Source organism: Phaenicophaeus curvirostris, chromosome 3 (genome assembly GCF_032191515.1).
Source record: "Phaenicophaeus curvirostris isolate KB17595 chromosome 3, BPBGC_Pcur_1.0, whole genome shotgun sequence".
NCBI classification, from domain to species: domain Eukaryota; kingdom Metazoa; phylum Chordata; class Aves; order Cuculiformes; family Cuculidae; genus Phaenicophaeus; species Phaenicophaeus curvirostris.
The window spans coordinates 53,630,049-53,652,519 of record NC_091394.1 but is presented as its reverse complement, the minus strand read 5'-3'; the positions used below and the strand labels follow the sequence as shown (position 1 = coordinate 53,652,519).

Here is a 22,471-nt window from a genome sequence, read left to right as displayed (position 1 = left end):
AGCGGGACATGAGCCAGCACTGCACACTTACAGCTTGGAAGGCTAACTATGTTCTCTGCTGTATCACCAGCAGCATGACCAGCAGGCCAAGGGAGATGATTCTGCCCATCTATTCTGCTCTGGTGAGACCTCACCTGAAGTACTGTGTCCAGCTGTGAACCCCCCTATACAAAAAAGCCATGGACCTGATGGAGGGGGTCCAGATGAAGGCCACGAAAATGATCAGAGGGATTGAATATGAAAAAAGGCTGAGAGAGTTGGGATTGTTCAGCCTGGAGAAGAGAAGACTCCAGGGACACCTTATTGTGGCCTTTCAGTACTTCAAGGGGGCCTACAAGAATGATGTGGACAAACTTTTTAACTGGTCCTCTTGAGAGAGGACAAGTGTTAATGGCTTTAAACTAAAAGAAGGTAGATTTTTTTATGATGACGGCAGTAAAACACTGGAACTGTTTGCCCAGAGGGGTTGTAAATGTCCCAGTCTTCTGAGTAACCTGATCTAGTTGAAAATGTGCCTGCTTTCTGCAGGGGGGTTTCACTAGATGACCTTTAAAGGTTCCTTCCAAACCAAACTTCCATCCTATGATTCTATGGGTCTGTGGTCCTATGATTTCATTCAACTATTACTACTATAGGTATCTCCATTCATTGAGCAGTCTATTTTTAAGACCGAAGTTATTGCATCCTTAAAAACTCATAAGCAAACCGAAAAATAGAGAACTATGTGCAAGCATCCCATTAGCTTAATTCTATTATTCTGCAATAGTGTTGTTCATAGCAGGTTTAATTATTATATTTTGAACTATGCTTGTTATGAGGGTTTACTTAATCTAATGACTGCTTTATAATTACATTAGTATTCATTAGTTCTGGAATAAGTATTTGTGTATCAAGGGCTTCCACTGCAAACCTTATCTTGTTGGTTTTATTCTCCTGACTCATACCTTGTCCAGGAGTAGGTTGTTATTTGTTCCGGTTCTTTTCTTTGCTGCAACATAAGCTAGGATTCTAATTACAAACTGAAACATAAAAAGAGTTATAAGAGCATGTCCTCTGTGTATATTGAAGGCATGGGTGGATGGATACAGGAAAACATTCTGGCTTAGTGTGAGGCAAACATACTGCAATATAGTCAGGGCTGGACACTTTCCTAATAGGTATGCAGACCCCTACTGTGAGGAAAGAAGATGACTTTTATCCTTCAGAGAAGCAGGAGGGGATTGTGTTTTGTTCCTCATAAACTCTCTGCCTGCCTGCCATGTGAGAAACGGTTTGATCTCCACAGAGATCAAACAGGACACACACTGTAATAATGAACAGGTTTCAGAAGAGAATTTGAGCCAAGTTTCAGGGCTGTGTCTATGCAGTGCCTCTAACTTTTTTGGTGGATGGGGTCCTGAGCCAGGGCAGGCATTGCAGCACTGGGGAGCTGACTTGTGCTCCTTCACTGTAATTTCCTGCGATACAGCATTCTTGTCTCCTAACTTCCAACATTTTTTTGTCTTCAGGCTGCATAGTTTTCTGGATATGGACATCTTGCCAGATTGTTGCCACTGGGAGGGAGGAAGAGGAGGCAAGGGCTGGGCGTATGTTGTGCGTGTAACCCTGAATATTTGTATAGTGTGCATGCAGAACATTGTGCACAGCTGGAGGATAGACCTTCTCTTTTCAAAGTCCAAGCCTGCCTTTTAAATATGCACTCTGTGCAAGAGATGATGCAACTCCTGACTCCTTTCCAGTTGTCTTCACCTTTCAATTCCTTTCATTTATACATAAACTGTCAGACAGACATACCTGTGCGTGCAGTTGCTCCCCAGGGAAGCCTTCCTGACTGACTGTCCAACAGGAGTGTCTACTATTTCTGTGCATCATTTTACAAGCAGACACTTAACCATCAATTCATATTAACTGTGTGTGTACTTTTACAAATGCTGGAACCATAGCTGTATTTAGCATCCTCTAGAATATTACTGCAATACTGATGAATTGCAAAATTAATTATAAAAGTCTGGCTTTTTTTTTTTCTGATGTTTTATATTATGTTAATATTGTCATTAATACTTTTCCTTTATCTGCTGAGTAAGTGTGGTGTCAGTCATCAGATGTCTCTGCCACAGCACTGAACCAACTCCCAGACAATCTTGAGCTTTTATTTGCTTTCCTGGTTTCATTTCAGTTCCAGAAATGACAAAGGACTTCAATTTTAGCTTTTATATATACTATTCAAAACTATATTATATATTTTTATATATATATAATTTTATATATACATTATATATTATGAATTTATATATATATAATATATATTATATATAATTTCATATATGTATAATATATACTATTATACATATATTATATATAATTTCATATATGTATAATATATATACTATTATACATTATTATATATACTAGTCAAAACATGCTCTTTCTTCTTCTGGCATCATCAGACCTCTGATGAAATGCTTTTGCTAAAGGGCCTGTTGCTTTCTTGTTCTTGCAGAGTCACAAATCTTTATACAGTCTCATCGTACATCTTTTGTATGATGTAAAGTGCTGTGTGTATAAAACGTGAAGATACTCTTACTCAGACAGATTTCCTCTAGCGATCATGCCTATGTGTCTTTCTAAGGGTTGATGGTCTTCTGTAAATGCTACTAAATATCCTGCCATTAATCAACCACTTCTTGCTGGTTAGACAAGAAAGTGTTCTTCTCACTGAGTAAGATTTAATGTTATTTATTTAACATTTTGACTATAATTCCTCTTTTCTCTGAAAATGAACAGGAGAAATCAAATGTTTTTAGGCTTCTATATCAAACAAAAAGTTTCTGTCGTCAATTAAAATGCTCAGATGAAGAAGTAAAGTTATAGTTTGATGCCATCTCAATGAAGTAACAACCGAATAGGTGGTATATTTTTTCAACTTAAATTTTTAGTGTTTTGTGATACGGCAAAATGAAAATAATTAGAAAGGAAAACTTTTTTTTCCTCCTACTTTTGAGGAGACTGCAAAATATTCAAGTATAATGCTGATGACTGTGCAATATTATGGAATTGTCTGTATAATAATTTATTTTTGTTACTATTATAAATAATTGATCATGTTTACAGTTTAGGTGGAATGAGCAGCAGCTTATCTTGTTTAACCCGCCTAGTCTGTAAATGCCTGAAGGAAAAGAGAGCAATCAAAATGCATCTCTAAAACTCTAAAACATGCTAAACAGCTAATCAGTTGAGATACTGGCAGACTGATAGGAAAATGAATTCTGGAGTCATGGATGACTTGTATGAAACACATTGGCAACTGTTCTATCTACTCTATAGCACTGACAGTAATGAACAGCAATCCACTGCTATTGCAAGCCCTCCTTGCAGGGAGGGAACGAAGAGGCTCTTCAAGTAATCAAATTGCAAATACCTAGTATAAAACCATATGGATTATAATAGGTAACCTGTGTGAATCACAGACACTGAGCTAAGAACTTTGCTAACAAGAGTTTTTTCAGTTAATTTTACTGTGGTAGAAAAAAAGTACAGCTGAAAACTATTGGGTTGTTCAATAATTTCAATAACATAAAGCATTCAGCTCTCAAATCTTACCAAAACCAAAGTAAGTCTTGAAACAATATATTAAGTGCTATTAACTGAAACATATTTTATTGAAGTATTATTCTGGGGCTTTTTTGGTTTATTAACCAGCACTGTAGGAAAACCATGTGTGTTTTACAAAAAAAAAAAAAAAGAGTGTGGAGGTCAACTAGGACATTTAATCGGATTTTAAAAAACATTTCACATAGCTGTAGCTAATGTGTTTGAGGACAGGATTTTGTGCCCATTCTAATGATGTCTCTTTTCTCATCAGCTTCTGCTTCTTGTTTCTTTCCCAATGTAGCCGAGTTTGCTAGGTCAAAACATAAACAATAACTGTAGTAGTGTATATTTGTGTGAATTATAAAAAACATTTCACTAGGTAGGGATGAAATAAATTCTCTTGGGCCCAATCGTTCCCTAGATAACTTTGACCTAATCAGGATTAATGAGACTTATTTTCCCATGAACCTGAATCAATACTGCTTCACTTCTTCAATTCTTTGTTATTAGTTGGTTCTCTTTCTAGCAAGCAGTAACATTCCTCCTGTATATACTGAGAATTTATTTTTATAGCTCTGGAAAGGTGTTTCAGCTTGGTAGACACGGCAGTACAGCAAATAGCGTTCCTTATGACCTCTTGAGAGACAAAGTTAGCAAGTTACTGCGTAACATCTCACTGAATTGTCATTGTTTTATTGTGTATCTGCACCATTTGTAGCCTCTTGTAGCTTTCACAAACCTATCCCTGGTCACAAGTGCAGTGTATGTCATAGAGATCAGTGGAGTGTTATGAATTTCTAAGTTTCCCATTACTGATTCATTAAATCCTCCATTCATCAGATGATAGAAACAAAAACTATGACAACCTTGAAGTGATTTTATTTACAGTGGCAGGTGAAAACTGTGGTATTACTGGACCAGGGGTAAAGTAAATGAGACAAGGAAGAGCCACACGGTCAGTGGCAACTCCCTCATCTTCTTGGATTCCTAAGTGGGAGATGTTTTATCTACTCAGGAAAGGGCGGACCACTCTTAAATTAGGAGAAGAGGTGGATGCTTTCTGCATGAGTAACACTGCATATACTGTGGATATCAGGCTGGTTTTTTCATGTCTGAATAACTCCAGCCAGCACTGGGCACTTGGAATAAAATCCCCTTTTCTCAGCATGGAATTTCATTCTCCAAAACTCATTCTAAAGACAACATGGATAAAACCCAAGAAATTCTACCTCTGAAAAGTGAGTAGACTGCTTTAGAAACCCAGGAGTTCAAGTAGATTTCCAGAGATTGTTACCAGCTGAAAAACTGCATTTTCAAAATGCCATTCCTTTTAGGAAATATGAAATTTGCTCTTAATAGGAGAGAGAGCATTGAAAACAGAGCACTAATATCTGAAATGAGCTCAGTCTTTCCTTGTGAATAAATTGCCTCAGGGAAAAGCAGATACATGTCCTGTTCACTATTTTTGTTACTGTCTCTTGAGGGCAGTCACATGCTGCAGCACTGGCCACCAGGAAAGTGTTAGAGCTGAGGCTTTGGGTGTGAATGTGAAATCTTACTGTTATTGTATCTGCTTAATGAATAGAACAAATATTGGTAAAAGGAGTAAAATATAAATATTATTAATGTTATGGATGAGGCTTAAAATTTCTCCTGAGTGAACACCTCATGAGCAAACATGTAGCCCCTTTTCCTAAATGATTCTGTGATTATAGCAAATGAGAAAAGATGGTTTTGTGCAGAAACAAGTGAAGGACCACTGGGAGAATAAACAGCTTACAGGAAGCTGCAGGGAAGACAGACAAGCTAAATTTAGATACTCTGCCTTATCACAGTGAAAGAAATAAATGCAGCTACAAGACCAATATTTAATGAGGACAACACCAGTTAGCTAAAACACAGTGGGTTTAAGTGCTATGTGCACTAGGAGCTTTAGCTGTATGCTAAGATGGCTTTATTTCTCCAGGTGCATTTTCTTTTACATTTCCTGTGTTGCCCTCAAGCCAAAGGTGTAAAGCTGTGCTGCTGCTTCGTTGTGAGCTGCTGTAGTGCTGGGGATGGAGCCAGAGCCTGTTGCAATCCACAGTGATCAAGCAGGAAACAATAGCTTTCCCTTTGCAACAAGAAACTCAATGGAAGCAAAGAGAAAGTGAGAAATGACCAGCAGTGGAAAGGTATTTACCACTATCTGAGACAAAGGCCTGAGATGATTTTGCTGAGCTTTTGTCATCATATTTTTTGGTAACTTCAATGTGCCAAGAACAGCTCCAAATAATCTCTTTAACACTGGTTAACAAAATACAACAACAGCATCTGTGAGTGGGGAAACCAACCAATCAGATTAGCCTTTATTAGACTTCTTTTTTTTTCTGATGCAGCTTTTTGAACACAACTCCACTCGAGATCTTTGCCCTTAACTTCTATAATGTGTTAAATCCTGTCTGTGAGAGCATCTACGTACCAGGTTGTGGCTGTAGCAGGTGTATTGCAGTTGTACCAAACATCACTGTCCTTGCTTTAATCCTGAACTCATCCACATGGGCAAGACGGTCTGAACTGCATCACAGAGCTGACCCCATGGTAGACTCCTTGAATACAAGAATGGCAGAGGACAGTGAGTGGTAACTCTGGCATTTTTCTGAGTTATGTCAGTATGTATCTGAGATCAACATGAAGACAAAAGCTCTTTGTCGTTAATGTAATTCTTTTCACAAGGGATTTTGCTAGGAAAATCTGAGCAATATCCCATATTGACTTGACTTGTCACTATGTCAGTATGCCTCCTTGCTGAAGACTTTATATTAACACCTGTAGTTATGTTCAGAGTTGACACATAGGATACCAGAAATATAGAGTTTCTTAAATCTAATAACCTACTTCCTGAAATTTGAGGGAGTCTAATCTGTTGTAGTTTAAGGGAATTGGCAGCAGCTGTACCTTAAAGGAAGGGCTGTTGATTTACCTTCAGCTCTTTACTCTCTCATATATTTTGCTAATTGCTGGGCTGGAGAAGCACAGACTTCTCTAGACACATTTACAAATACACTTAATGAGACAGATTCAGAAAGGTGGAGGGCAAGGATGGGACATATAAAAGTGGAATGCTTGTGGAAGGCAGCAAGAAAGAGAGAATTTATTTGGCTCACCCCTATGTAAAGTTATCATTTAAATGGTGAAAGTAAGTTTTACAATTAAGTGCATACATACACATATCTCATACATTCTCGTATCTTTTCTTTTCTGATTTTCGTTTTTTTTGTTTGCTTTTATTTGTAGTTCTGTACCCCTTGTTGTTAAGATTTCCTACCTTACTTCCTCTGGTTGTGGTGAAAAGGTAATGAGTATTGGAAAAAACCTCACTGATCCAAGTCAAGTTTCCAAAATGCAATGCACCCTTGCTCACCAATTGCATTTGTAATGTTGTGATATTCTCATATTAATAGAATCATAGAATAACCAGGTTGGAAGGGACCCACCAGATCATCGAGTCCAAACATTCCTATTTGAATGAATTCCTCAAATTAATAGAAATTGGGCTACCTTAGTTCTAGGCTGTTCTTTCATTTGTAAATCGCATGGAATCATAGAATGGTTGATAGTACAAGAGACCTGTGGAGGTCTTCTGGTCAAAACCCCCTCCTCCAAGAAGGGCCACCTAGAGACAGTTGCCCAGGACTGTGTCAAGATGTGTTTTTAATATCTCTAAGGAAGGAGACTCCACAACATTGCTGGCCAACCTATGCCAGTGCTTGGTCACCCTCACAATGAACAAGTTTCCTGATGTTCAGTGGAAACCTCCTGTATTTCAGTTTGTGCCCAGTGCCTCTTGTCTTGTCATTCGTCACCACAGAAAAGAGTCTGGCTCTGTCCTCTTTGGATTCCCCTTCCTTAACTGTTAATTCAGAAAATAAAATAAAATTATATTCTCCATGTCCTTTCCCCTCAAAACAGTTTACAGCCTTGCAGAGAGTGCCTGCTTGGATACTGAATTTCTAATAGCATGTTCTGTTCTGTTTTTCAGATGGGCCCGTCTTTCAGTAACTCAACATTCCAGTCCAAAATAACAGAATCAGCTGATATTGTTGTTGGAATATGTTATATGGTATTTGGTAAGTATGATTTCATGGTATAGAGCTTTGGCTGCATTTGATGTGGTAAGGAGAATTGACTGTAAAGGTAAAGTGTGTTTTTGAAAAACAGACAAAGATTTTTAACCTGTGATTTATATTAGGTACAAAAACTTTATTCAGTGCTAGGAATATAAAGTGGGACAAGAACACCAATTTTTGGGGTCATGTATCATCCATGTAATCATTGCTAAGTTTAAACAAGAAAGCATCTTTTCCAGACATCATTGCAAACCATAGAACAACAGCTTGATTTCACACGGCATTTGTCAAGGAACCTTCTCATTTATTAGGTATTTTTTGTGTTCATGGCCCTCTGAAGGTTTATATTTGAAAGTATTTTTCTTGTGTGTGTATAAAAGGTTGCCTCAAGGTCCATTTTTTGACTGTTGTCTGACCTTCTAAACTGATGGTCACTTGATTCGTATCTAACTTTGTGTATCCATCATAGGTTTTGATCCTTCTTAAAGGGAGAGAGAAAATTGCTTGTATCCTACATTACTTAAGACATTACTTAACTATGTTTTTCTCTTTCACGCATAATTAAACATTCTTGCTGTGTTGTTTATTAATACTAAGAACTATAACAGACACCTCTGAGAAAATGCTGCATTGCTGAAAGTACCTTTTTCTTCTCCTTCTGTGTTTCTCTGCAGGAATATGCTCCTTGTGTGGGAACAGTATTCTCCTATACGTCTCATACAAGAAAAAGAATTTGTTGAAACCAGCTGAATACTTCATTATTAATCTTGCCATCAGCGACCTTGGTATGACTCTGACACTGTATCCTCTAGCTGTAACCTCCAGCCTTTCACACAGGTTTGTTCACTATGCACATGATATTTAATATCCTTCACAGGCTCTGAAGGTCTGTGTCGGTGATGAAGATTGAATTACTCTGCCACTTTGCTTGTCATAAAAGTGGGAATTAGAGGGAATGAGAGAAGTATGCTCTGTAAAAGCAGCTTTATGGACTGCTGGTGTTAACAGTGTCCACAACTATTTGAAGTTACTAACTTTTAGATTTCTGCAGGGCTGAGAATATTTTGTTCCAAACATCCACTTCCTACTGTATTTGTCCTTCCTGGCAAGTATTACTCAAGTGATGGTGAAATGCTTAATTTTCTTTGAATGGGACAGTGAAATTTGGTGCCACAAAAAAAAATCCTGAATTTACTTATGATCTCCAAAAGTAGTGGTAGTGATAACGCATAGAAATGTAGTGATCTGGGTTAATTTGTAGGCAAACACTCTGAATGTGGAACATCTTCCTTGTTTCTCTGCTTCCCTCTTCTTTCTCCACATGAATTCTACCTTATATTGTCTTACAAGATCTATTTTTTTGTGATTTTCTTTTAAAGTTTGGAGCTTATTTCTAGATCTCAGACACTGTTTGTGCAGCCCAGGCAGTATAAAAGTGTTTGAGTGAAGGTAACTAGACAGAAAAGATGAAGGGAGAGGTGAGTGGTTCAGGAGTGGTTCTGCAGGGTTTGGGATAGGGTGATATTTATAATATTTTGGTCTGTTCCAGTGGGTTGCAGAACGTCCCACAAGGAAACAGCCTCAAGTTGCACCAGAGGAGGTTTAGATTGGATATTTGGAATCAAGCATTGGAAGAGGCTGCCCAGGGAAGTGACTGAGTCACCATCCCTGGAGGGATTTAAAAGACATGTAGATGTGGTGCTTAGGGACATGGTTTAGTGATAGACCTAGCAGTGTTAGGTTTGTGGTTGGACTTGATGATCTTAAAGGTCTTTTTCAACCAAAATTATTCTGTGATTTTATGATTCGATGTGATTATGCAGTGCTGATTTAACCTCCCAAAACACTTCACTGAGGAAACTGTGAAAGTCTGTAAAATGCTAGAGATTGTGAGAAAGTAAAGCATTGTTAACTAGGTGGAGACATCATCAAGGTAGTCCATAAAAATTGACAGAAATTAAAAAAAATATTTATTAAAACTAAGTTTTTGTATGAGAAAATGTGTTGAAAATGACAGCGGCATCAGAATCATTAAGTAGTTCGTGTGTGGCATAATGAAAAAAGAGAAATCTTGAAGAACTGCTATGGCAATATTATGTTGGTGGTGATATGATGGTAACATCCACCTAGTTCCCAGTGTCCCTATAAGAGGTATGTGGTCCAGCTGCTGGTGTTGTACCAGCTAGTTCTGTAGCAGCAACTGAAGCTCCACGGATTCCAGTCTAACATGTGGGAGGTAGTTTGAAACTTTAGCAGATTTAGCATGTTTTAGCCCAGCACTGGCATACTGTCAGTAGCTCAGCACAGACATAAATTGCTGTAGCTCAGCTCCTGCTGGGTGCTCCTGAGAGTGCGAAATGCCAGCCTTTCTGAGCTGCACTGCCTCCTCAGAGCCCCAAGACTGGGAGATAGAGGGAAATGGGAGAACAAGATGTTCTAACTTGTGTATTGCCAAACCTGAGATTTGTTTTAGTTAGAATTTAATACTAGACGTATTTATACTCCTTATAGGTTTAATTTCCCCATACATTCCTTAATATAGTAGAGACAACTGTACCTACTAGTTGAAACTACTGGATTTGATATGTGTGTATCAGTACAGACTTAAAAGGTGGAGTTACATGTGGAACAGTTAAGGAATATCTACATGTTCAGCTAAACATCTGTTTAGAGTAGCATCACAGGTCAGTGAGTCACATAGCAGTGTATGACACAGAGATCCAAACCCTGTTATAATGCTTGTGTAGTAACGTATTTCCAAAGAAAATATTTAACAAAAGAGATGGAGAATATCTTACTCAAAATAACCTTTGGGTAATTTTTTTTTCAGTTAATCAAATTGAAAAAAATATGTTTGGTTTGCAGTTCTTCTCCTATCTAGTTTTCTTTCATTCAGGCATCAATATAAAAAAAAAAAGAGAAAAAATCCAGTAATCGTCAGTTTTTACCACATTAGCTTCTGTACTGAAATATTGAAAATATATTGACTAATAGAGATGATGTCTTCAAAATGTAGGACGGGGCTTTTGACGACTGCTACTGCAAAGCATGCAGATGTCAGAATTTGAAAGGCTGGAGGTACAGCAATTCAGACCAGATTTTTCTTCCTCTGGAGAACCTTCACAAGTGAAAGTGTTTATTTTTATGAAAGCTAGTTTTAAAAATATGCATAAGGATAGCAGAAGTAATAATAAGCAGTATTAATTTGTGACCTAGCCCTACTACTGACAAACATTTTCATTTTTCTTTTCAGAATGATACTGCTTTGTTTTATAAAAATGTCTTAGATGTGAACCATAAAAATAAAGCAGAACATGATTACTTCTCTGGTTGTAAGTTTTCATATTAGAATATCTTTTGTTGTTGATCATTGAACAAATAATTTAATCATGCAGTTATATTAAATTTTTAAGGCTACAACTGTAACTATATTTCTACCATTTAGCTTTGCATTCAAGAAAAAAGAATAGCTTTTAAGAATTAACTTTCTTGGTTATTTGCCAGGTGGCTGTATGGGAAACAAATTTGCTTGTTCTATGCATTTTGTGGGGTGCTGTTTGGGATCTGCAGTCTCTCAACACTGACATTGCTGAGCACTGTGTGCTGCCTCAAAATTTGTTTTCCATCTTATGGTAAGCCATTGTTTATGTGTTAGGTTACTCAATTTTTCATGTGAATGTAGACCACTATTTCTGTGCATATCCTAAGAATATTTTCGTAGAAGAGACCTTTTACATCCAGTCAAACGAGTCTTATTTCTGTGAATATTGATAATTAACTATAGGGCTAGATGTCTGCAATTGATTACTTATAAGATTTTTAAGGCAGGGTGATAATATGGAAACATGGAATAGGGCTTCTGATCTGAAAGCAAGGCTAGCCTGAATAAACTAATCTTTTCAAAGTCTGTTGCTACATTCATGCAGATTTATGTTGTGCTCAGTATCCTACAAGTATCAGAGAATTCAGCTACCTAAGTTTTTTCAAATTTTTGTGAACCATGCCGTATTCTTACAAACTTTTGATATGCTATAATATTTTGAACACCTACTAAAGTTTTGCTTCTTACTTATCCTTCTCAGCTGCCTGCATATAGAAACTCCATTCAGACATGTTATCTATACTGATCTTCACTGACTGTTTTGTGTCTTCCAGGGAACAGGTTCAAGGGAGAACATGGGAAAGTCTTGATAGTCTGTGGTTGGACTTATGCAGCAGTTTTTGCCTGTTCTCCCCTAGCTCACTGGGGAGAATATGGAGCGGAACCCTATGGAACAGCCTGCTGCATTGACTGGCATTCCACCAACACAAACACCATATCCATGTCATACATCGTAGTCCTCTTTGTTTTTTGTTTTATTCTCCCTTGTGGAGTAATTGTCACTTCCTACTCTCTTATTCTGATTACTGTGAAAGAATCAAGGAAAGCAGTGGAACAGCATGTCTCCGGGCCTGCCAGGATGAGCAATGCACAAACCATTACTGTCAAGGTATTTGAAAGTTAGTCTTTGGCAAGACATATTTGGCAAAGCTGGGCAGTACCATTTAAGGACCAATCAAGTACCTGAAAGGGGGTAAAGATGGAAAAGAAAATTGGTGCTTACTGCGTTTTCATTTCAGACCACAGTATTCTTGTTTGCAGGTTTGCTGCATGGCAATAAGTTGCTAAACACATGAATAGTAGCTGTGTTATTTCTGGAAGGTGATAATTAAGCTCACAGAGCTTCGTTACTTGTGAAAATTAGGATTTTTTTTATCAAAGTGGAGGTTAAAAATTGGAGCACTGTGTAGAAGTGAGTTTGGGTCTCATTCTCTCGCACCATTGCTTATGAAAGCCAGTCTAGTGTTGAGTGAGTGAATTCCGCTCGCCAACCTACAGACATCTGAGGAGATCCAGGCTTAAGCTTTATACCATGGAAGATTTTAAATAGTATTGTAGAGATAAAATTTTCTTGTTTATTACTGAATAAATTACAAAAGTCACAGAAAACTGTATATCTGTAAATATGTTTTGAAACAAAACCTCTGAAGGCTTATGTTTCAGTAGCTTATACAGTAAAATTAAACCTGTGTAACAGTACTTGTGGAAATTCTTTCCTATTGACAAGCATTTTCCCTGTCCTTTCCAGGAAAATATCAGCATCTGTTTTGCAGCTAACATTAGGTCTGCTTAACACCATAGATAATGTACCTCTAGAAAAACATAGGAGTTACCCCTTGACTCTGTTAATCCTCTCCAGTGAGAAAATCCTTGTTTTTTTCTGATTTCACTGAATCCTTTTCTTCTTTCTCTAGTTATTTGTTTGACATGTACTTCTTAATATCTCTCTCACCACCCTTTTATCTATTTCCTGTTTGGAGTAATTTTCGATTCTTATCTTCTCTCTCTGTTCAGGAATATGGACACTCTCTTCTGCAAATACAATAACATATCTCACAGATCTGCTTCTGTAGAGATGAACTGTTCTCTATTTCTTGATAACAAACTTGGTATCTCTCTGAGATCTCTTTTCAGATTACCAAGTGCAGTGTAGCTGCACTAGACGTCTGCCCCATCTCTCCCTTTCAGTATCTTGGTTTTAACCACGATGGGAAACACCATCCCTCTGTATGATTCATGATCTTGTAATCTGAATATCTTCTTCAACTTTCTTCAAGTTTAAGAAAAAAAGAGTTACGCCCATATCTTACCTCCTCCTTCTTTGTACTAATTCTTAGATGGAACATTTCCCAACTCAAGATTTTAAGTATATTCCTGCCCCACTCCTGGATATTCTGTAGGCATTAATTTTCTTAAAACTTTCATTTGAATACAGAGTATTATCCTTTAACTCTTTAATTAACTTTTAAAACTCTTCATTGCTTATACTATTAAACTTATATACTGTTCAATGAGACCAAGATGTTGGTTACACTACACACTCAGAACATTCAGAAATGTACATGCATGTTCAGTGGTAATTGTTATTATGAGTTCCTGCTAATAAGCACTGGCAAAATGAAAAAAAACCCAAAACCAAAACAACAAACCAACACAAAAACCATGTCCTTCAAAACCTCTTTTGTGATGTTAACACAAAAAGTCATGCTGGTATATCATACAGGCTGATATTTGCTGGCCTGGTGGAATATTAGGAAAACTGAGAGTCGTGTACTGACAAGTATTTCTTCTTTATATTCCCTGATTTTTTCCCCTCAAAATGGCTCTAATCTTCACTGCTAGACTGTAAAGCCTTTGAGTTACTCTTAGATGGTTTATAATCCACAGAGAATCTCATCCTGTAATAATAATCATAGAATCATAGAATCACCAGGTTGGAAAAGACCCACCGGATCATTGAGTCCAACCATTCCTATCAAACACTAATCCATGTTCTTCAGCACCTCGTCCACCCGTGCCTTAAACACCCCCAGGGAAGGTGACTCAACCACCTCCCTGGGCAGCCTGTTCCAGTGCCCAATGACCCTTTCTGTGAAAATTTTTTTCCTAATGTCCAGCCTAAACCTCCCCTGGCGGAGCTTGAGGCCATTCCCTCTCATCCTGTCCGCTGTCACTTGGGAGAAGAGGCCAGCACCCTCCTCTCCACAACAGTGCATTAGAGCACTGTTTCTGCTTAGAGCTATAGGTAATATGAATTAGTGCCTAACTACAGAAAAGGGCAAACCTATTTATGTTTATTTTTTGTAAGCTATGCGGTAATCATAGGGCTTACTTAAAAAAATAGGTAGCAACCAAAACATTTGAAGTAGTAGCAGTTAGATAGAATTAAAAATATTTCTTGCCATATTTTAGCAAGACAATTGAAGAAGAATCACCTTGCACAACTCAGCACCACTAAGATGAGCAGATAGAGTGAGATTTAAGTACATACAGAAGAGTAAGTGAGAAAAAGAAAGCAAGCTTTCTTAAAAAAATGCTGCCAAAGGTCTGCTACAAGGTCTGAAAAGCAGAGTAATCATTGGAAAGAGACCCATTGACTTATTTTGGAGAAGACACCAATATGAATCATGTTTTTTTTCTTTCTTAATCATGGTACTGTAAGAGTATTTTACTGTTTTTACTTTTTTTACTATATTGTTCTTTGTTCCATGGAAGGACATGACACGAATTCTCAAAGTTTTGCTTGTGGATTTCTATTTTTTTTTACCTCTTCTTCTATTTTAGCAATACATTGACTCACTGGCTTATTATTTTGCAGAAAAACAAAGTAGAGGTTGTAAGAGTCCCTTGAGGCATAAAAAAATCAGTGGAATTAATTTGCTGCTTAGAAACATGCATTTGAACTAAGCCTTACAGAATTTGCAAATAGTTCTGTTTACCCCGTCTACCATGACTGTGCCCCATCCTGGGTCTGCAGTGCTCCTTTCGGTGCAGTCTGGTATTAAGTGAATGATGATGAAAGATTAGATTGACTTATCTCATGCTGATGCCTTTATAATACACTTAACTGGATCTTAGCCTGTTCTAGTGACTGTTGATCCTAATTCCTCTAATCAATATCTGTGATGTCAAATGTGTTTGCTTTACTAAAGACACAAATTTGCCCAGTGAGACTTCTGGCGTCTGACTGACTATGGAGCAGTGGGCTGCAGTTTGAGCTGAAATTATTATTTTGAAAATTCCTGTGATTCACAACTTTTCTAGATTTCATTGTACTGAATGGAAGCAGTCCAGCCTGCCATGGTAATTCCTCAGAATTCAAAAATGCATGATGCTCAGGGTGACATTTGCCGATGACTCTTTGCATCTGTTCATACTGGCCAGAAAAAGAAAAGGATTCAATCTGTTCAAACTGTTCTGAGAATGATGATAACATGACTGACCAATTCATACTAAGACCTACAAGGCTTTTAAAATTTTTTTCATCGAAAATGAGTTGCTAGAAACCTCCCCGGAATTTAACTTTGAAATAATGATTCACAACTGTTATTAAATGTATAGGCTAATAGAACTTTTGTAACGCATGTGGTCTAGTGATTGATTCTAATGTCAATTTCTTAATGTGATTCTAAAGGAGCAAGGCATATTACTTGTCACAGACTGCTTTAATTTCGGTCTTGAATACCGACCATGGAGAGCTGAGGCTTACAAAACCCATGCATATGGCACTAGCCTATCCCTAGATAAAACCAGACCTTCAGCTAATGTAAAGAAATAGAATGCTACAGAATCAAAGAGAAAAATTAATTTCACCTCATCTTGTGGATTTGTCTCTTCTTCATTTATTAACTAGTATAACTGGCAAAATACCTTCTTTCTCAATTCTTCCAAACCACTTTAACTTTGGACTTCATGTGAGCTCCAACAGATTAGACCTCTAAATGGTAATCACCCATAAAGGGGAAATTCATCCTGTGCCACTATTATTGTTGCAGATGGCTTTCTAGAGACATATGCAAATCCATAAATGGATTTTAGCCTAGTAGAAAAAACAGTTAAATGCCACAGACAATCCTTACAAAACTCATGGTATATGTATTTCTTGCAGTCACCATGCACCACTTCATGCAAAATTAAATTTGTGAGACTCTTACTTTTAAGGAGAAAATAATAACATTTAGAGGAGATCTCTGTGCCTTAAAAGAGTATGTCCTCCAGTGTTAGCACTCAGGGCCTTTTTCATTCTCACTCTGAAAACAACAGTGTCATTTCTCATGATAAGAAAACCCATGACTTTTGCAACCTTGACTCTATATCCAAAGCTGAACTGAGGAAAGTGGTAGATTTGCAGTTAACTGGGCAACTAGTTAACTGGGCAACTAGTTAACTGGGCAACTGCTGCTAGTTAGCAGCTCTGCACTCCCTCTTGCAGAGGGCGGCTCAGGCAAGTGGCACAATTAGCAGCTGAAAACAAAAGTACTTTCCTTACCAATTTTCTTCTATTCCCTTGGATCCAGGACTACTGTAAATTGAATGGATTCTATACGGTCTTCCTCATTTGGAAGAACACAGTTTTGACAAAGACGGACTTGTGAAGCTTCTTCAAAAGTATCAGTATTCTTGTTTCTGTGTTTAAAATATATGTGTAATTCAATCACAAGCAGTGCTTTGAACAATGCTCAGAAAGTTAGTCTTCTATAGATGCTGATGCTTATATTTTACTTCAGATTTCTTGAGATTTATCTTTATTGCAGATCTGATATTTATTCTTGCATTTTACATATCTCTTTGATAAATTATACATATTAGAAAAAACACAATTTTTTAAGGCCTATCCAAGGTTTCTTGATAGAGTTTGTCAGAACAAACAGTGCTGCAGCAGGAATTAACTTAAATTCATGAGTTCGATTTGCCTTCAGGATTACTTTGGTTTTCTTCTGTCTGATGCCTGTGCTCCAGTTGAGCACCAACAATAAAATCATGGAAGACATTCTGTAGACAGGGAAACAAGTATTACTCATGAATTAGACAGTAGGTAGGAATGGCTTTGCAATCCAGACAAGCGTTTCCCCAGAACGGTATCTTTTTCTTTAGGTCGGCTTCCTTTTAGGTTTAGAAAGAGTTTCCATAGCACTTCAGTGAAGAGAAAGAGAAATGTAGGAACTGATACATTGTACCTTTGAAGTTTCAGGCAAAAATAAGTTTCAGACAAAATTAAGTTGATAGACAAATATTTGGAGAACAATTGAGGTATGGTGGAAGACTTGGGGAGACTTTTAACAGGTGGGTTTGATCAAGTGGTGTTTTTATGCACATACCATTTTGGTGGCTATGTTTCTCATCCATACATTTTTTTAACTTACTGTTTTTTCTTTTTTCTCTGCAAGCTGAGTGTTGCTGTATGCATTGGATTTTTTGCTGCCTGGAGCCCTTATGCCATCATTGCCATGTGGGCAGCTTTTGGATCTATAGATAAGATTCCTCCATTAGCCTTTGCTGTGCCAGCTGTCTTTGCAAAGTCCTCCACGCTCTACAATCCAATTATATATCTCCTTCTGAAGCCAAATTTCCGAAACACCATTGCTAAAGATTTCACAATTCTTCAACAGTTATGCATCAGGAGTTGTTTTTGTGGCAAGGCACCGGAGAACTACAGAATGACTTTGAAAACCAGCCTGCAAACATTTAATGGCAAAAATGAATCCAGCTGTAATTCTCTACCAGTTGTGGAAGAATGTTCTTATTTTCCCTGTGAGAAACACAGTGGTACTTCTCAATGCTCTCAAAGCAATCCAAAATGTTGCCAGGAGAGGCTAAGCTCTATGAAACGCCCTCCTCAAGAAACTGTCCCCCTGGAGAGCGACATCAAAGCAGAAGTGACACAGGGTAGTAAGAAGTCAGTAAAGGAGGTTGTGTGGGGAGAAAAAAGCACTGAAATTGATACCTTGGAGATCACCTTGGAAGCAATATCTGTACATCATACATTTACAGACATCTAGAGTTGCTTGCATAAAGCCATCTGACAGTAATATTATACTGGATTTATGAATGTAACTTTTTCTAAAGTCCTTCTACTACTGTTTTTTTTCTAGTCTATTTTCCTGTTTTTTTTCTTATACTTTCTGATGAGACACATGCTAGAGCGTGCACATGTTATAAATGCTGCATGGCTCTCCCCATGCCAACTTAAGTACACTGTGCTATGTTCACATCATGAACTGTCTGACAAATCCTCTCTTAGCATCCTTTTACTCCATTTTCAAGGAATCACACTAACCATTGAGGGTTTTTCCATAAAGTGTTCTTATCCTTTCTAAACTGCATACGTTTTATATTCTATCTGTTCGAAACAAATTATGTGGAGTGTAAAAAGGAGAAGCTTATCCTGTTTTAATTGTTAAAGCAACTGAAAAGGTAAATACTAACCAAAACGCCTGTTTTGCAAGAAGTGATGCTGAGCAATTGCATAGGTTGCATTTACTGGGAGCCATGGGTCACGTTTTTCTTGCTTTGAGAAGAACAGGCACGTTCTGACCTCATTCCACATGAATAAAATAAAAATATTTCTGGTAATTTGAGATAGTAGGTAACTTTTGTTTACATTTTGGGGTAAAGTTTCCTTTTACCCTCCATGGTTTTGTATATGAACAATATCTAAGATTCTAAGATACATTTTATTGGATCGCCATAGCCATCTGTATGTTTAAAATACGTGACCTGATGAAGAGCACAAAATGTTTTCAGGACATTACAGAAAACAGAGCCTTCCCAACCTCAAAAATACCATGTTTCTTCAGGAACGCTGAAAAAAAGCAATCAGAAAAGGCAGCTGGACTTTTAATGCTTCAATGTGTGTTTTCTCAAAGATTTCCCAAGACGTATGGGTCAGCAGTACAATACAAATAGGAGCCTAGTTCTGTGTGGCTGCCATTACTGCAACTTCTTTCCATCATCTTCCAACAGTCCTGGAAGACTGGGGAAGTCCCACTGGACTGGAGGCTGGCTGATGTTGTGCCCATCTACAAAAAGGGCCGCAGGGAGGACCCAGGAAACTACAGGCCTGTCAGTCTGACCTCAGTGCCAGGGAAAGTCATGGAGCAGGTGATCTTGAGTGCTATCATGAAGCACATGCAAGAGAACCGGGTGATCAGGCCCAGTCAACACGGGTTCACAAAAGGCAGGTCTTGCCAGACTAACCTGATCGCCTTCTATGACAAAGTGACCCGGCTACTGGATGAGGGAAAGGCTGTGGATGTGGTCTTCCTGGACTTCAGCAAAGCCTTTGACACAGTTTCTCACAGCATTCTGCTTGAGAAACTGTCAGCCTCTGGGCTGGACAGGCGCACACTCTCCTGGGTGGAAAACTGGTTGGATGGCCGGGCCCAGAGAGTGGTGGTAAATGGTGTGAAATCCAGCTGGAGGCCAGTGACTAGTGGGGTTCCCCAGGGCTCAGTGCTGGGTCCAGCCCTGTTCAATGTCTTCATCAATGATCTGGATGAAGGCATCGAGTGCACCCTGAGCAAGTTTGCGGACGACACTAAGCTGGGTGGAAGTGTCGATCTGCTGGAGGGTAGGGAGGCTCTGCAAAGGGATCTGAACAGGCTGGACCGCTGGGCAGAGTCCAATGGCATGAGGTTTAACAAGGCCAAATGCCGGGTCCTGCACTTGGGGCACAACAACCCTATGCAGTGCTACAGACTGGGAGAAGTCTGTCTAGAAAGCTGCCTGGAGGAGAGGGACCTGGGGGTGTTGGTTGACAGCCGACTGAATATGAGCCAGCAGTGTGCCCAGGTGGCCAAGAAGGCCAATGGCATCTTGGCTTGTATCAGAAACGGCGTGACCAGCAGGTCCAGGGAGGTTATCCTCCCTCTGTACTCGGCACTGGTGAGACCGCTCCTCGAATACTGTGTTCAGTTCTGGGCCCCTCACCACAAGAAGGATGTTGAGGCTCTGGAGAGAGTCCAGAGAAGAGCAACAAAGCTGGTGAAAGGGCTGGAGAACAGGCCTTATGAGGAGCGGCTGAGAGAGCTGGGGTTGTTTAGCCTGGAGAAGAGGAGGCTGAGGGGTGACCTCATTGCTCTCTACAACTACCTGAAAGGATGTTGTAGAGAGGAGGGTGCTGGCCTCTTCTCCCAAGTGACAGGGGACAGGACAAGAGGGAATGGCCTCAAGCTCCGCCAGGGGAGGTTTAGGCTAGACGTTAGGAAAAAATTCTTTACAGAAAGGGTCATTGGGCACTGGAACAGGCTGCCCAGGGAGGTGGTTGATTCCCCTTCCCTGGAGGTGTTTAAGGCACAGGTGGACGAGGTGCTGAGGGATATGGTTTAGTGTTTGGTAGGAACGGTTGGACTCAGTGATCCGGTGGGTCTCTTCCAACCTGGTTATTCTGTGATTCTGTGATTCTGTGATTCTGCCTTTGACTTCAGATGAAGTGGGATCAGGCTTTCAGGACCTTTAGGCAATGCTGACCTTTTCAGATGGTGAATCAGTGAAAAAATGGAGTGGAAGCTATGTTCAAAGGTCATCTAGTTCTTCCTACTTCAAGTCCTATTGATGTCAGTGCATGAAGCTGAATATGCGAATAAATCTCTGGAGGACTCACTGACAAAGGTGGATGTTTGGGAGTTTTAACTGGCATATCACTGCAAAGTCCAAACCCATCACACCACCTAAAGATGAAAACTTTGGACTCGATGATTCAGTGGGTCTTTTCCAACCTAGTGATTTCGTGATTCTGTGATTCTTTGTGGAGGGGCTGCATGCCCAGCTTCCACACAGATGTTTGAAATCCCAGTGTAACATATAGTGCTCCAAAATAACCAGAAAAATCTTGGGGGGGCTTTGTGCTGTGATTGCTCTTTGAGCTGTGCAGCTTATTATCTACGTGGTGAGACACTATTATGATCTACTAGCCTGAACCACAAATATGATTGTTCTAATGGATCTACGTAAGGAAGTTAGGAAATTTGAAGTACCCATTCTTGATTTGCACTAGATGCTATTTTTTTATGCATATGCAAACATATATTTATATAATGCCTATTTGTTAATGTGAGGAAAAAAACTACTGTATCTTTTTAGGTTCCTTCAAAGTGGTATTGGTCTGTCTGAATGTGGCTGTCAGCACTGAGTATAGAACAAAACATTCACGTAGAAGGTCATATTCAACTTTGAGTAGAACATGTGACATTCTAAAAATGACTGTAGAATCCATGCCAGCTCCTTGTATAAGTTAATGGAAGGAACATTGTGCCTTTGAAGAGAATTCTTCGTATATTAAACATTAAGAATGACAGTGTACTCAGAATATATTCCCACTATGTAGGGGGGGAAGTTTTCCCTTTTCTGTGAGTAGGTTTTTCTGTAGCAACCACAATCTCCAAGAAATTCTTCAAATCTGCCAGTTTTGGGATTTTCCTATCTGTTGTTCATCAAGGTTAGTCATAACTTACTGCTAGTAAGTGTATGTGTAAATCAAATGTCATCAAATGTGACGGCTCTTCATTATTACACACTAAGGCCTGATGAAAGAGTCAAAGGATTAGTGGAATGAAAAAAATATTTAAACAAAATATTTGCTTTTAGAGATAAAACAATAAATCTTGCTCTTACCTGACAAATAAACTCATCATTTTTATTGCTAACAATGTATTAAAGTACACTGAAGACAACAATTTCAGTGTCAGTGGCAGACATGATAAGGCAAACTAGTGAGGTTGCTAGTGTAGCACAGCATGGAAGATGTAGTGGGCCTGCTCGCTTTTTGAAGGGAAAACTGTTTTTCTAAAACTCAGTTGCTCAGAAAGGTCACTGATCTAAGCCTGCTTTTGACCAGAGTGGAATGAAAGCCATTCCCACCTGGTGGGAAGGTTGGTGATGCAGATAGGCACAGCTCATGCACTGATGAATAACTTGACTTCATTGCGCACACATAGCTTAACAAAAACCTGGTACTGCAAGTGTGCAAAAAAAATCCCCCTGTGCTTGGACTGAAGGGATGAAGGGGCTGAGCTGAGGAAAGCAGAGTAGAGCTTGTGGCTCTGGGCTGAGGATGGTTAATTCCAGCAGCAACTGGAAGTGTGTGTGCCTTGTGCTCCATGATCACAACACCCTCGCTCCCCCTCTGTATTTTGCTCTTGCATTTATTTATGGCATTGTCTTACAGAAGATGGTAACTTTTGGGGCAGGAAATGCTTTCTCCTGTGTGTGCAAAGGATTTCAAACCAGGTAGGAAGCACCAAGTGTTTTCTTACTTCCCAAGAAAGGCTGAGGATCTTGGTGCTTTTGGCTTTGCTCTGTCCCCATTGCATACAGGCAGTGTGTGCTATAGGCATTTGATATATTTTGGAAGCATTATGCTTGCTGTTTAAGTCATTTCATTTGCTGAGCA

At 38.9% G+C, this 22,471-nt stretch overlaps 1 protein-coding gene across 1 annotated transcript in view; it reads left to right on the top strand.

Annotated features, from left to right (window-relative positions):
* LOC138718594 (opsin-5-like) overlaps nucleotides 1–18,881 on the top strand; it is a 31,921-nt gene extending 13,040 nt beyond the window's left edge. Inside the window, exons 2-6 of the mRNA XM_069853103.1 lie at nucleotides 7,613–7,700; nucleotides 8,375–8,537; nucleotides 11,205–11,332; nucleotides 11,856–12,190; nucleotides 17,469–18,881. Of these exons, the coding sequence (XP_069709204.1) occupies nucleotides 7,613–7,700; nucleotides 8,375–8,537; nucleotides 11,205–11,332; nucleotides 11,856–12,190; nucleotides 17,469–18,080 (1,326 nt within the window). The 3' untranslated portion in view covers nucleotides 18,081–18,881. The remainder of the gene's footprint in view (nucleotides 1–7,612; nucleotides 7,701–8,374; nucleotides 8,538–11,204; nucleotides 11,333–11,855; nucleotides 12,191–17,468) is intronic.
* The last annotated feature ends 3,590 nt before the right edge of the window (nucleotides 18,882–22,471 follow it).